The sequence below is a fragment of the Trachurus trachurus genome, assembly GCF_905171665.1.
Source record: "Trachurus trachurus genome assembly, chromosome: 20".
Classification (NCBI taxonomy): domain Eukaryota; kingdom Metazoa; phylum Chordata; class Actinopteri; order Carangiformes; family Carangidae; genus Trachurus; species Trachurus trachurus.
The window spans coordinates 15,020,252-15,034,488 of NC_139911.1; the positions used below are offsets into that span (position 1 = coordinate 15,020,252).

At 40.3% G+C, this 14,237-nt stretch overlaps 1 protein-coding gene across 1 annotated transcript in view; it reads left to right on the plus strand.

Moving 5' to 3' along the window:
• plxdc2b (plexin domain containing 2b) overlaps positions 1 to 14,237 on the plus strand; it is a gene marked incomplete at its 3' end in the record, with an annotated part of 82,468 nt that overhangs the window by 47,258 nt on the left and 20,973 nt on the right. The window contains exons 5-7 of the mRNA XM_083995167.1: positions 5,286 to 5,408; positions 9,490 to 9,608; positions 10,954 to 11,053. Coding sequence (XP_083851293.1) covers positions 5,286 to 5,408; positions 9,490 to 9,608; positions 10,954 to 11,053 — 342 coding nt within the window. The remainder of the gene's footprint in view (positions 1 to 5,285; positions 5,409 to 9,489; positions 9,609 to 10,953; positions 11,054 to 14,237) is intronic.

Sequence of the window (14,237 nt, forward strand, 5' to 3'; positions counted from 1 at the left end):
TTATTATCAGCTGTGACATTGGGGCTGTATTGTTTTCACCTTGTGTGTGTGTGATGGCAAACTGTTGTCTTGGAGACACCTTCTGCAGCAGGAACCACTACAGAGACCATGTTGTGTACAGACATGACACACATGACAAGATACACAAACAAAACTTTATTTTTAGGTTATTACTGAGTGCTCATGTAACAGGGAAGTAATCAAGGTCAGACATTACAGCTGGTGCACAAGACAGTCCAGTTTCACTACTTTATTCCATCTGATCGTAGTTACAAGCCCAGTGGTTAAAAACCTGTTAACGGCTGCTGTTTATAGCTGAAGGGTCATGAGGTGATCAGTAAAATAGGAAACATTTCTGCTGTTCAAATCATCATTTTTATTGTGAACTATTAAATAATTGCTTGTGGTGCAAAACCTACTAAAAACTTGTCATTGGCGATAATTAAAATGTATTCATACACAAAAATTTCTTGTTGAGTTGGGTAGACGTCAGGCTCAAGGCCAAAAAGGGGAGGAGTCACTGTGATAGGGTTTAGTCTAATCAAGTTTGACTCTAGTGTCTGATCACTGCTGGTTTTAATCCTTACATGTGTTCAGCATAAAACGCATCATTTTCTGGCTAGTTAGAAAGACTAAGCATTGCTTTGTATCAATCAGTAATTAAAAACAGAAAAAGACATCTAATTTAGATACAAACCTCAAAGCTTTGTACTTAAAAGACAAAAAAAAAAAAAAGCCAAATAAAATACGCGTGTGTGCAAACCAGTCATGACGCTTCAGACCAGCTGTTATAAACACAAAATATCTTGTAAATTAAACACAGCTCAGTACTGAGGAACAAAGACCTAGTCTAAACACAATGTCCAATAAAGTGAAGCTTTAGTCTGCTGGGACTGCTAATTCCCACTCATGTTTTTCTTAGAAAATACACAGCTCAGCACTTTTGGATAGCAGCACATATAAACATAGCTCACCAAAGGAAGACTTATCCAACCCCATCCCAACTTCATAGAACCTTCTTCTCTACCTCAAACTCCCCTTTCCTTTCCTTTCTGCTCTCTCCTTGTACATCTCTTTTTCTCCCAGTAACCTCCTCCCTCTTCTTCTCTCCGGTCTCCCTCTGCTGTAAGTGAATGAATTGCCTCTCTGTTGTGCATCATAATGAATGAATGGCCTCTCTGCTGAGTGCCCCGCAGCTCTCACCTCTTTAGTGTATTGAGAGGCTGTCCGATTTTCTTCAGACTGTCAAATAAGTCGTATTGTGTTTTCAGGAGATTGCCTGTAAAGCAGAGACAGCACCAGAAATAAAACCCCTTGGACACAGGGCTTTGTGAGTGTGTGCTGCTGGTGTGTGGGGTTTGTGTGTTGATGTCGGGGGACTTACAAGCTTTTTAGAGGTTGAAAGTGAAAGGAGAAGTAAGGAGAGTGACAAGGGGCAAAACATTTGAGACGTGTTTGAGCGAATGTTGGGCAAATAAGAGATGAGATGGAATGTATGGTGGCTGATTAGGAGGAAGTCATTTGTGTCGCTGCACAATCAGATAAAGGATTTGAAAGTGCATTTGCAGCGTCATACCATGCAGCCACCATTGGAGACTTTCACAGCAGAATTATGTTTATCTCTGCCTTTATTTAGGCCGGTAGACTCAACAATGCTGTCTCTTTACATTCTATCCTCTTTACATTCATATACCATGACATAACATAAGGTTTTTATCTGATGTACTCTATGAACTGACCTGAATACGATTGTTAAGGTGCTTTCAGATAGCGAGCAGCTTTTGAACTGATGGCAGGAGGGTGTAACCGGCATATCAGTCGTGTTGTAAATGGTGCTTTTACTGTCCCAGATGAAATAAGCAAAGTTTGAAGCAGACTTTCATTTCTGTTTCTCCTCGTTGGTCTATCTGTTCTCTGGTAAGGTGGTGAATCATCCCAGTAATTTAGTTCCTCTAAAATCAGTTGATGTAGCCTATCATTCCCCATTGTCGTAGTTTCTGTAGTTGCCATGGTTACATGACGAACCTAGACAGCAGGTTGAAAAAAAACGGCATGAACATGAACGCCAATAGCAACAGCAGCCGCCCTTCTTCTACCCCCCCCCCCCCCCCCCCCCTCAAAACAACAGTCCAACATCTTGGGGAATAAACTTTTTTTACCCATTCGTTCCTTTGTCGGGGGTTAGCAGGGGGACAAAAACAGGTGCGGTGCAACTGAAAAAAATGATTTATTGAAAAATAAAACAGGAACTTTACAAATACGTAGGAACCCGCAGGAAAAGAACGAGGAGAAACACTGAGGACGAACACAGGGGAGAACACAGGGTATGAACACAGATGAAGCAACAAAGGACAGTGGGAAAACACTCAGGTTAACGAGGGAGAAACGAGACGCAGGTGTGTGTGGGGGGGGGTGTAATCAACACAGGTGAGCACAGGAACATGACAGCCTTGACCTTGAGGATGAAGATCGATTCGATACCACTCTCACATCTGTTTGCTCAATTACCATCTTTGTTTCTGACGTCCTACAGGTTGGGTCAGGTATTGTCAAGTTTGAGTTCATATAACATTAATCTAACTTGAGTTAATTGAACGTCACTACTGTAGCTGCTGCTATTTTACTCTTTCCTGAACATTTTTCCTACAGCTGTCAGCATAAAGTGGTTCCAGTCGCTGATTTATTTGACACAGGGCATGGCATAGAAACAATTAGTACGTTTTTGATTAGTCAATCAACTTAACATTCAACAACAACAACAACATGAGTCATTTAATATGCAAAAAAATGTTTTTAGATTTGTTTTATGTCATTATTGATGAAATATTGTTTGGGTTTGATTTAAAAGCAAGCTTTTAGCAGATGTGACCTTGTAAAGGACATTTTTTTCACACTTTTTGACTCATTTTTTTGACTGATTTATCAAAAAGGAATAAATGAATGAAAGTAAAATGAGTTGTAGCCATATTCTGCAGCTTGGATGTGCCATTACCAATTACTGTTACTGTATGGACTAGGACTACTGTTTTTCCAAAGAAAATGCAGCCCATTGTAGAAAGGCCATGTACTCTTTCATAATTGGACTGGTTTGAGCCACTCTAAACAAACAGCTATTAAAAACTACTCAAACTTGATGAGTGGCCCTTGATTTAAGATAGTCTTAATTGCCTTAAAAATGAAAACAACATCAACCATGGTAACTCCAACTCAACTCTGTTGAACCCCGACAACGTTGTATCTCCTCTCCCAGGTGGAGTTTGCTACAATCATGACTTCACACAGCTAAATAAAGTCACATCTTCACTCCCTCCTCCTGCGCTCAGTGTGTGTGCTGACAGTGCTGTACTGTGTACAGAGGTAATCCTGAGCCGGGTGGTCTTTGGGGGAAGATTGATTCCCCTCATGGTATGCTCTGCTCCTTATTTCCAAAGTAATAGATGTGTTTTTATAGCCCGCCTACTGTATGAGAAGACATATGGTGACATGAATTCGGGATTTAGAGGCCTGGCCTCTACAAGACTTTTTTCCAAAAATCCTCTTTCCTCGCTCTGTAGGGTTTTTTTCCCCCAACATACCTCAGGAAGCCACTGTACATACTGTATTTATATCAACTTTCCACAGGAATGATTTCAAACACTGATGATTTTTTTTATATTCATGTCCATGTCCAGACAAAGTGAGGCGAATGAGGTCCACAGTTATATAGTTCACCATGTCAACACTGATTTGATTCTCATGTCTGTGTGGAAGCATGAGCCAGCTGCCGGTTAGCTACGGCTTAGGGCAAGCCTGGCTGTAACAAATTTCACCTCAAAGCACCTCTAAATATCAGTAATTACCATGTCATATCTTGTTTGTGTAATCCATACCAAAACTGTGGTGAGATATAATGTGTTAATTAATGGTCTTTAGAGGTTTTGGTTTCCAGTGTTTGTGCTCAGCTAAGCAGACTGTGCTGATTGTGGCTTCATATTTACCATACAAACATGAGTGTGGTGTCAAACCTCTCACCTCATTATTCAGGTAAAACTTTCCTACTCTCAAATTTAAATATGGTGCCTCATTATTTTTTCCTGTCAAAAATATCATATTTTTAGTCATTGTTGCATTGTGTATTTGGCACACAAGAAGATCACAACAAGTCTTAAATTTTTGAACAACCCTGTCATTATCATCAAAATCGTACATTTTCACAACTTTCAAAAAAGCCAGCCAGTGGTAAATATAGACTTTTGTTTATTGCAAGAAAGTTTGTTTTGACCATTTTTGTAATTCTTTCCTTAACTGTTCCTCAAAGATAGATTACATGAAATTGTCTCTCCTTAATGCCATTTATTACGCCTTTGGTTTTAATGGTTTTTTTAAGGCTATGTGTCATGGTTTGTTGTGGAGATTTTTGCAATCGAGGCGAAGTCAGAATGAGAAACAATAGGCTTTTTCTCAAAATACTGTTGAATTAATCTCAAAACAGCAGCTGACATTGCTAAACTTTGTCAGTAGAGATGCCATTTGCTACCGTCGTCATCAGTGCAAATTCCTTATGCAAAGACTGTTCCCTCGTGATGAATAGTAGGCGTTTTCTGTTTTTTTGTGGTGACCATTAATAACCATGTTTACAGGCTACTAAATGATGCAGCTCTAGTTTGTGTTGACTGATTACATTCCCCTCAGTGGAGAGATCTATTTGTGCCTCGTTGAAGGCACACATAAATTGGAAGAGTTAACATAATCCTTTTTTGCTATCATGGTGTCTTGTTAACATCTGTGATGGATGACATGGAGTAAAAACACATGTAAGAGAAGGGAAAGAAGAAGAGTAGAAAAAATTGGAAGAACCGTGCAGGGTGATGACCCCATCATAATAAATAACTTCTCACTCGGTATACAGCGCATTCCTCTAAAGCCCCCTCAGATTTGTCCTTCTGTTTTTTGATAAAAGATAATAGTGCTAATTAATCACCAAGGGGAGCCGAGGCAGCCGGCAGCACGAGGCCCGTGAGAGACAATGAGGTGATCGTTGTGGGCTAATGAGGGAAATTTTTTTGACTGGGGGCTTGTTGTCTTCCTGAACGATACTGTGTTAGATAACAGCTTTACTGAAGGAGGAAAGGTAGTAATGGAGAGATTGAAGTTTGATGCCAGAGGGTAAATGCACCTTAAAACATTATATCAGAGCATAAACAACACTGTAAGTGATGAAACAAACATTTTCTACAGTTACAGAGCTTTTGCCTCTAGGAATACATAAAGTAATATGTTGTGTGTTTTCTCTCTTTCTCTTCCAGGGTTCATCTACACAGGTGATGTGGTCCATCGGATGCTAACAGCTACACAGTACATCGCTCCCCTGATGGCCAACTTTGACCCAAGTGTCTCAAGGAACTCCACTGTTATCTACTTTGACAACGGTAATAACATTTTACTCCAAATATCTTGTTTCCATTGTTTATTTTGGCTTCAATCACTCATTTATTTTGGTAACAGTGGAGTATCATTATGTCCCAAAAGCTTAACACAAAACAAAAAATGAGAAAGAATTAAGTTAACAGCTAGTCAGCAAGCAACACCATAATTATTTATCAGTGTTAGCGGCAAATGGTCTGTTATGCTTGATCTCTGTATTTGATTTTTTTTTTTTTATGTCTTCTGGATTACTGTCATAAAATTTGTTGGTGCATGCTTTTTACATTATAAAATAAATTAGATTTTAGGAGGAGCTAAAACATGTAGCCAACGTGGAAGTGCAAAACACTCAAATGTCCACTTTAGAGTCTCATACAAAAAAACTTTATACAGTATCTGCTGCTTCATAAAATTTACATAAGCAATCTAGATTTTATTAAGTTCTGCACAATTGCGGGCATGGCTTTCAGTGACAGGTGAATGACAACACACGCCACCACCTCTGGTCTCTGCACATGTCTCCAGTGCTCAGACTTCCTCCGGCACGGGCCGTTATTTTTATGACACCCGCCTCTGTGACCTCTGTGACATTCCACTAAATTCCACTTGCTCATTTTAAACTAAATTGATGCCCTTCCTCCATCTGTGTACCTTTCCTTTGCCATTTGTGATGGTTGTTATCCATCATGTCAGTCATCGCCATCTAATCCCTCTGCAGCAGAGTGATGGACCAACTGTGTGACCTTCTGCAGTGGAGCTCATCAGACTTTAACCAAACTGGCAGTCGATCGATTCTCATCCGGGCTGCTCCTCAAAACACTGTCCATCAGTCAATGTGCTGCCAATACAGCATAAGGACTGTATGGTCTGCTGTGTTATGGGCGAGTCACTTCTTCTTTCCATCAGAATTTGAGCAGTTTGATGAGGTGTGGTGTTCACAGTAAAAACGTATTGTTTATTTCCGTTAGGAAAAGCAGGCTGGTGGGAGTCGTGTGAAACTTCACAGCGACTGTGTGAATCTTTGTCATTAGATGTGTAATTTTCAGCAAAACAGAACTTTTATTTAGGCTTTTGAATTAAAATGTGCTAAATAAAGAGCATGTGATTGGCTGCGACAACACTTTCTCAAGTGCTATCTTAAAACTATCCTGAAGTTTGATAGTGCACAGTTTTAGAGTTGTGAAGTGTTTCAACACCTGACGCACCAGGAATTTGACTGTTTTTGCCAGCAGGTTCTTATGACAGCACCGGGGTAAAAATACCACTTACTGTGCAGGCTGTAAAACACATTATACGCACTGAGATTTTAACACTAGAGAACTCTGCTCTAACTTTGTTCAAAGTATGAGATAGGTACTTATTAATTCGTTATTAACTTCATGCTCTTTGTCAGCAGCTCTGGTAAAAATGTTGTCATCATATGTTAAGAAAAGTACATGTGACTGTCTGTTTGAAGATATTGAAGACGATTAATGGGTGTCAAACATCTTGACATGTCAAAGCTTGAAAAGCACAGGTGTGGTTTAATTAACAAGCCAGATGTCTAAACAGTGTGAATGTGTCAACATCCCTGATTTGCATATAGTCTGAAAACAGATGATCAGATTTGTGTTCTGCACCAAGGAATCGCCTTAAATGTAGCGACATGTGAATGAACGTGTCTTAAATCTATCTTTATTTTATCTGGGTACACTTTGGAGATACTTTAAATCACTTTAAAGTGTGAATAAAGCCACGCAGAACAACGCCATGTTCCTGCTGTGCCTTCCTGCTACGACAACTTAAAATGTCTACTGTGAAGTGGTGCACTGGGGATCATAAAAAATATTAAGTAACAGTGAGAAGGAAAATTAAATAAAATATGAAAAAGGAGAGAGAGTACAGTAGCAGCACAGAATGAAATAACTTTAATAAATGGATGCAGCGTAAACCACACTAATAATCACTTCACCGGGCTGAGGGTGGGCCGGGGTAATAGGACAGGGTTTATTTTGTTTGTTTTGAGTTCATATGGCATGTTAAGCTTGTAAGTGGAATTAGAAACAAGGCCAGTGTGTACTCCCTCCACACCTCCTCTCCCACTCTGTATTTTTAGCCAGGAAGCCCCAGATAGCATGGCAGCCTCAACTCCTGAACTCAATGCATTTTAAGCAGACTTATATTAGGCTTAACTTCTGCTGACTGGGTAAGCCCGCAGTGCCATACGTTAGCAGCAATTTAGCGCCCTGTCCTCTCTCTCCGTTATTCACTGCCTTTCTCCTAAACTCACTATTCTTTACTGCATTTCACAGCAACTCTTCAGTGCCTCTTCTTTTCTTCCCTATTTCCCATCGAAGCCCTGAAAATGGTCTGCCTTAGCCTGCTGCCTTCACCACTGCAGTTGCCAAGTTGAATATCGGTGCCAGATCAGTCCCTAACATACCTCTAACTTCCTCCTTTGTTGTTATTCACGCCACATGTAATTTATTATGGGGTTTTCGGTACAAGCAGATGCCGGTGCTCTACAAATTGTCAGCAGAGACGCAAAATTCTTGTCTTTACTTTGGATGGAAGAGCTGTGGCTGTGTGACGGAAAAATTGATTAGTTGTGTTAACAAACCTTTATTGCCCTGGTGCGCAGCCAAATGACGAGCTCTGAGGGGGGAATGGCTCTCACATCAATAAGAGTCTCCAGAGTCCACAGTAAATCAAAATAGTGTTAAAAATAATGGGAGGCCCGCTGTCTGGAGGGTAGACCTGAAGTCTGCCGCTAATTTAGTACATCCCCCAAATGAAGGCAACACTGCTTGACTTGATGTGGTCAAGTGGGATAAATAGCCTTCCTGCCTTTAAGAGGCAGTCCAACACTCACAGATTTGTGTACTGTATGTGTTGCTTCATGTTAAAATGTCTCCTCATGTCCCATCCTCTTACCTAGACATAAAGTATATAACAGTGGTTTATTACACAGTATAATGCTGTTGTGGTCACATTTATTGTAAGGATATTTTTAAAGGAGGTCATTGTAAGTTTTGCTATAGGTAGCTAACATTAGCATTAACAGCTGATTACTTGGAGGAAAACATATTACAAATTTAGCATGCAGAAAGCAATCATGTTAGTTATTGTCTCTGTCACATCTTTTCTTCTATTGAAGTTAACATGCTAACTGGCTAGCCACAGCCCGTCTTTACACTTTCTGATATAGCGACTCACTGTAGCCTGTAATCTCCCCCTGAAGATGCAACATTGCTCACAGATTGTATTATAACCTACTGTGTTACTGTACAAAGTCAACAATGGCTGGAGCTCTTGTCAAGCAACACTCACCACCACCTGCCCCCGGCAAGAAACCATGTTTGGTGCCAGTGAAAACCTCTATTCACATACATTATTGAGATGGAAGAAGACATTTCAAATCCTGCACCAGCAACAACATAACCATTATGCATGACTAGATACCATGAAAAGTGAAAAAAAATATGTCTTTGTGTGTGTAAATACGTTGGAGTCAGTCTTGCCCTTTGCTTTGATTCATCCCTGGTGGTGATTGCTTTCAGCCAGTGTAGTTCCTATACTGAAAGAAGCAGTCGCTGACAGTGCTGTCAATCGCTCTTACACAGAATGAAAAAGTTTTCGCTGTTGTGAAAATCGCCGGAGCTACAGAATCCGTCACAGTAACCGCTGTGCCTTGATTTGGTTTTGTCAAAAGTTTCAGTTTTATGATTGTTTCATCATGTTCCAGTGGAGGGTTTTCAAATAAGTGCTAACTTTACTTCAATGTCAATCACCTCACACCCACAGGAGGAAATGAAGTCTCTGCCAGGAAATAATCCCTCAAAAACATATCACCTTACCAACATGATTGTTACACTGATGTCTTCTTATTTGGTGTCTTTGTCCAGTCAGTGGTTCATTTCACGCTAGATCTGAGACAGTGGAGATAGAGTTTCAAAAACTGTGAAAAAAAGTGAGTGTTAAAAAATCAAAAGTGTCAGCTACATGGAGACAGTAGCTATCTTTGTCACCTGTGTTCTCCCTGTGGCTATTCAATGTTGTCAGACGTGTGGTATTGAACTGCTTGTTTGTTTGTGGTTCTGGTTCTAGGTACTTCTCTGGTGGTTCAGTGGGACCACGTCCACCTACAGGACAATTACAATCTGGGGAGTTTCACCTTCCAGGCCACGCTGCACAATACTGGCAGAATCGTCTTTGCATACAAAGAGGTCAGGATGGATTAATTCAAGCAGTTTCTCTTTACATCTTGAGGAAAAAATCGTTCTCCTAGTCTGTCATTGACTAACACTGTGCATTTCTTACTTTGTGTCCTTGCCTCTGTCTTATTTTCACACTTTCTCTGACTCTTTCTCATTTATATCCATCCTGCATACAGTATAAATCAGTGTTGGAGTGCTACACATACATATGCATTTTCAAACAAAAAAACAAGAAATCTTCTATAACCTCTTTAAACTCTTAAGACTAAAATTGTGAAGCAAATGTTGATGAATTACCGACAAAACAGCTCCTATATAATCAGAACACATGCTTACTGAATTGTCTGTGTTGTCTTCTTTCTTAGAGACAAAAATAACATACTTAAACTTATCAAAAGTATCCACCTTCATTACAAAAAACCCCAACTCTAATTACCCCAGAACATTTCAGAATTTAATCAGACATTTCAAAGAAAAGTGAGATTCTTAAATCAGTACTGTAATGTACAGTCAAAAGAAAACATGAGTCATTTTCCACATTTCTCCCCAGCAAGTCAGCTCTAACAATCTGCTTCCCTTCTGGTTTTAATTTTGCCTGACTTCTTAAAAAGTACTCCCATTTTGCACATGTTTTCACTCAGGTCATTACACTGAAGTGAGTGTTGGCAACACAACAAAATACTGTTTTGTTGTTGTTGTTGTATTTTGATGACGTAGTGCTCTCATACTGTTTCCATTTACTTGATATGGGTTGAAAACAAAATAGCTTTACGTCACACGTTTTGGGTCACTGTTAGAGACACCCTGTCCTTGTGGTATCTAATTAATTTCCAAATTTCAGAAATGTATTGAAGAAGAAAGAAAGAATAAGACGGAATAAAACATTATCTCTAGCAGAGTCTATGATATTAATAATTTCACATGTTATAAGAAAAGGGCACTTGGTCAAGACTTGTTCTGTACAACTGAGTGTCAACTTCATTTTGCTTTTCCTGAGTTACTAGTGCATTTGCGTAGTTTAACTCCCCTGCTGATGTTCAGCGTAGAATAAAAACAACAGATGAACAGACACATGAATTTGAATAGACCATAAATGTCATGTCGTCTGTTTTCTGTGAGTTTTCCCTTAGGTCACTCCTCACAGAGTTGCTGTTTGTGACAGTGATGTTTTTTTATGTTCACCAAAGACAGCCATATGCACGATGCCTCACCAGGTTCCTATGGGAGGTGGTAATAAATTGGTTGATTTGTTGGGGGCTGTCAGTAAGATGTGGCCTGTTTCTGTTTTTCAGCCTGCCCCCAGACACATTGCCTTGGTCCTGGTAATTGATTTTCCCATCTTCTTCTATTTCAGATCCCTGTTGAGGTGTCACAGATCAGCTCTGTCAATCATCCAGTGAAGGTGGGGCTGTCTGATGCCTTTGTGGTGGTCCACAAGATCCAACAGATACCCAGTGAGTCTCAAACACGCTGTTCTAGCTTTTCGTACTCACTCGTCCAGAACAAGAAATCCTCAGTTAATCCAAATGCAAAGTTTATAAGAAACAGAACAGCAGTCGTTCCCATCATAGCTTAGCAACCATCAGTCTGCACAATAGGTCTGTCAAGCTTTGGGTTTTTCCACATGAAGAGGCAGTCTACAAGAGGTTGTGTTAAGATTGACACTCCCTATCTAAATAGTTAGGAGGGTGGGTCTTAATAATAACCACAGCAACAGTAACTAAGGTGATGAGACTTTATCCAGTTTCACTTTTCAGAAATACTTCATGCCCAGTGACCATAAGATCCCCGAGTCATCCAGGTGACTGACTTTTTTATTTACCTTAAACTTTGTCTCGTAGCTCTGAGTTCAGCCTCAGTCTGTTTTTCTGCTGCTTCAACTGTCACCACCTCTGCTCCGGCACCACCCCACCTCTCTCTCTCTCTGGGCAGCGTGCTGAGCTACGGGCACGGCTCCAAATCTGCCTCCCCTATTTGCTTTTTGAGTTACCGCAATTCTGGTCCATTAAATTTAAAGCAAATGTGACCAATGGGGAGACACATAAAACCTTTGTATCCAGACTCTGTGTCTGTCATGGGCTCCGACTCAAAGCCTGACACTGTAATGACATGTCAGATGTGATTTATTCAGTCAAATTTGAACACTTGTGATTGGAAGCATGGAAGTTGCGACATTTATTTGTCAAAGTTAATATCCCATTTTTTCATTTTTTGTCTTTCACATGGCATCTTTATCTTATTTGTGGTGTGTGTATTCTCTGGTTTAGCTTAAGAGTAAAACAACTCTCCAGCTTATTTGGAGTGATATCTGACATTATCTGAAGGCTTTTTATACAAAATCTCTTTAAGAAAGCTGCAGTTGGCAGTGAGAGATTTGTATATTGAACCTGTTAGCACAGTCCTCCTAGACTTCATAAACCAAGCTGTCTTTGATGCCTCTGACACAGTATGATGAAACCAGTGTGTCCCGCCGCTCGGCTGTGGAGTGATGAAATCTTGAATGGAAGCGGCTTCACTAGGAGGTGTTGTGTGTTGAACGTGAATGTGTGCGTTCTCCTCTTTATGGCAGGCATTTCTCTGTTCTGATAATCCATCTGAAAATTATACACATAACACTGATTCTACTTCCTGAAACAGCAAACTCCTAATGCTAAAGAGATCAAACAGCCGAAAGTAAACCTCTTCAGTTAATATGGTGACTGTCCTGACCTCATTTATGAATCACATTAAACCACAGCGTGATTATTTGTGCAGATTGCTCGGTAACTGACCGTTTGCTGAGTGCCATTCTCTGATTTACCGTCAAGCCTTTTGTCCCACTGCAACACGTATGCAGTTTACAACACCAACAGGGGGCAGATTTACTACTTGATGTACTGGGGTCCTTGATTTCAGACAAAAACAGCTTCTCATTTACAACCAGCAATTAAACTAAACATTTAACATCCCGCTGATTGAAAATGCTGTCTCCAGCTCATTGTTAATTGTTTCTAGCTGATTTGTTTTAAATCAAGAACCTGGTCCACAGGATCTTAAATATGCATTTGATTTTACTTGTATGATACTGTGCTAAAAGACTGAGGCCACAGCAAACAGGTCCCATGCAAAAAAGTCATTATCCTTATGACACATAGAGGACAAGTCGTATTATTATTATTACTACTAGCATTAAGATTATTTTATGAGAAAAATTAAGATCAGAGTTCAATGTCATTCAGTTGTAACCATTTGGCTTTTAACCTTGTATTCTTCATATGTGGAAACCATATGTCTCCTTATTAACAGCCCTCATCCTAAAAGCCTCCCTCTCTTAGGAAAACTAAACTGACCGAATAATCCAATGTGTTTGGCAAACATAATGCTACGGTGGTTAATATTTTCCAGGGTTTCTGGAACGAAAACTTCCCCCAAGCTCCACCAGCGTCCAGGACACAGTGACAGTTCATTTTTTTTATGTACTGTATGATACCTAGCCAGAGATGCTGACAATGGCAGCTTTGTTTGAGCTTAGAAGTGATAATAAGTTCATCACACATTTGTGATACAGATGCTGACAAATCTAAAGCCTGTGTGTGTGTGGGAGGGAAGGAGGGGGGGGTTAGACCATTCATTTGCTATGGCTGCTACAGCTGACACAAACAAGGCTTTGTTTTCTCGCCGTGCAACAAGCAGGTGATATTTGCAAAGAGCAAAGGTTCATGTCAGTGTCTGAAGGAAAAGGGTAATATTTGCATCCAGCACCTGTCAGTCTGAAGAGCCCGATGTGCCCCATGAACTGTGTGAGCTTGTAGAGAAAGAAAAGGGTGCTGCAAGAGCAGAGGTTCTTCATAATGATAGTCATCCTATAATAGAGAATAAGCTTTTAACATTAGGTGGATGGAGATTAACCTTTAGAAAAAAGCAAGAGTCAGCCCTTTATGAAAAAGTAGGATGCCATAGCTGCTTAGTTCTCCAAAGGCAGCTCATCTGATCCCACGACCAGAAGGTTCACTTTGTAATGTGTGACCTTAAATCCCCCTTTGTTCTTGCACTCAGCGTATACAGTGGAAATGTAGGTGAAGATGGTGCTGAGGGGGGCACTTCTTGTAGAGAAATATTATTCAGCTAAAAAAAATAAGTGAATAATTTAAGTTCTGCCATGTTGGTATGTTAAGTATGTTAAGCCTGAATCCTAACAGCGGAAAAAGTAGACAGGAAAGCACTGACCGCTGCAGGCTCCACCATGAAGAAGTGTTCAAACTCTGTGAAGTGTCTCTGCAGCCAATTACTGTGTGGCAACCATGGCAACCAGAGGGTCATTTTTAACCCCACTGTAGCTTCGCCTCGGATTAAAAGCTCAAATAAAACATTTTACTCTGCCTGGAGGTAGAGCGTGCCCACAGCACATCCAGTAAAGACAGAGATGAGAGGGAAGATTTGTGGCTGCGGTGTGTAATTAACAGGTCAGGTACAAGTATGTGTGCAGACCCCGGCTTTAATTCACTTTCCCCAGGCGAGATTATACATTATCACTCACGGTGAGTTACTCCAAAACTGGCGCCCAAGCTGCTTATCACATTTTCTTTCTTGTACCTAGATTTATAATCTTATTTTTTAGGATGCTACCAGGACTAGAGCTGTTAATTACAATACACTGTT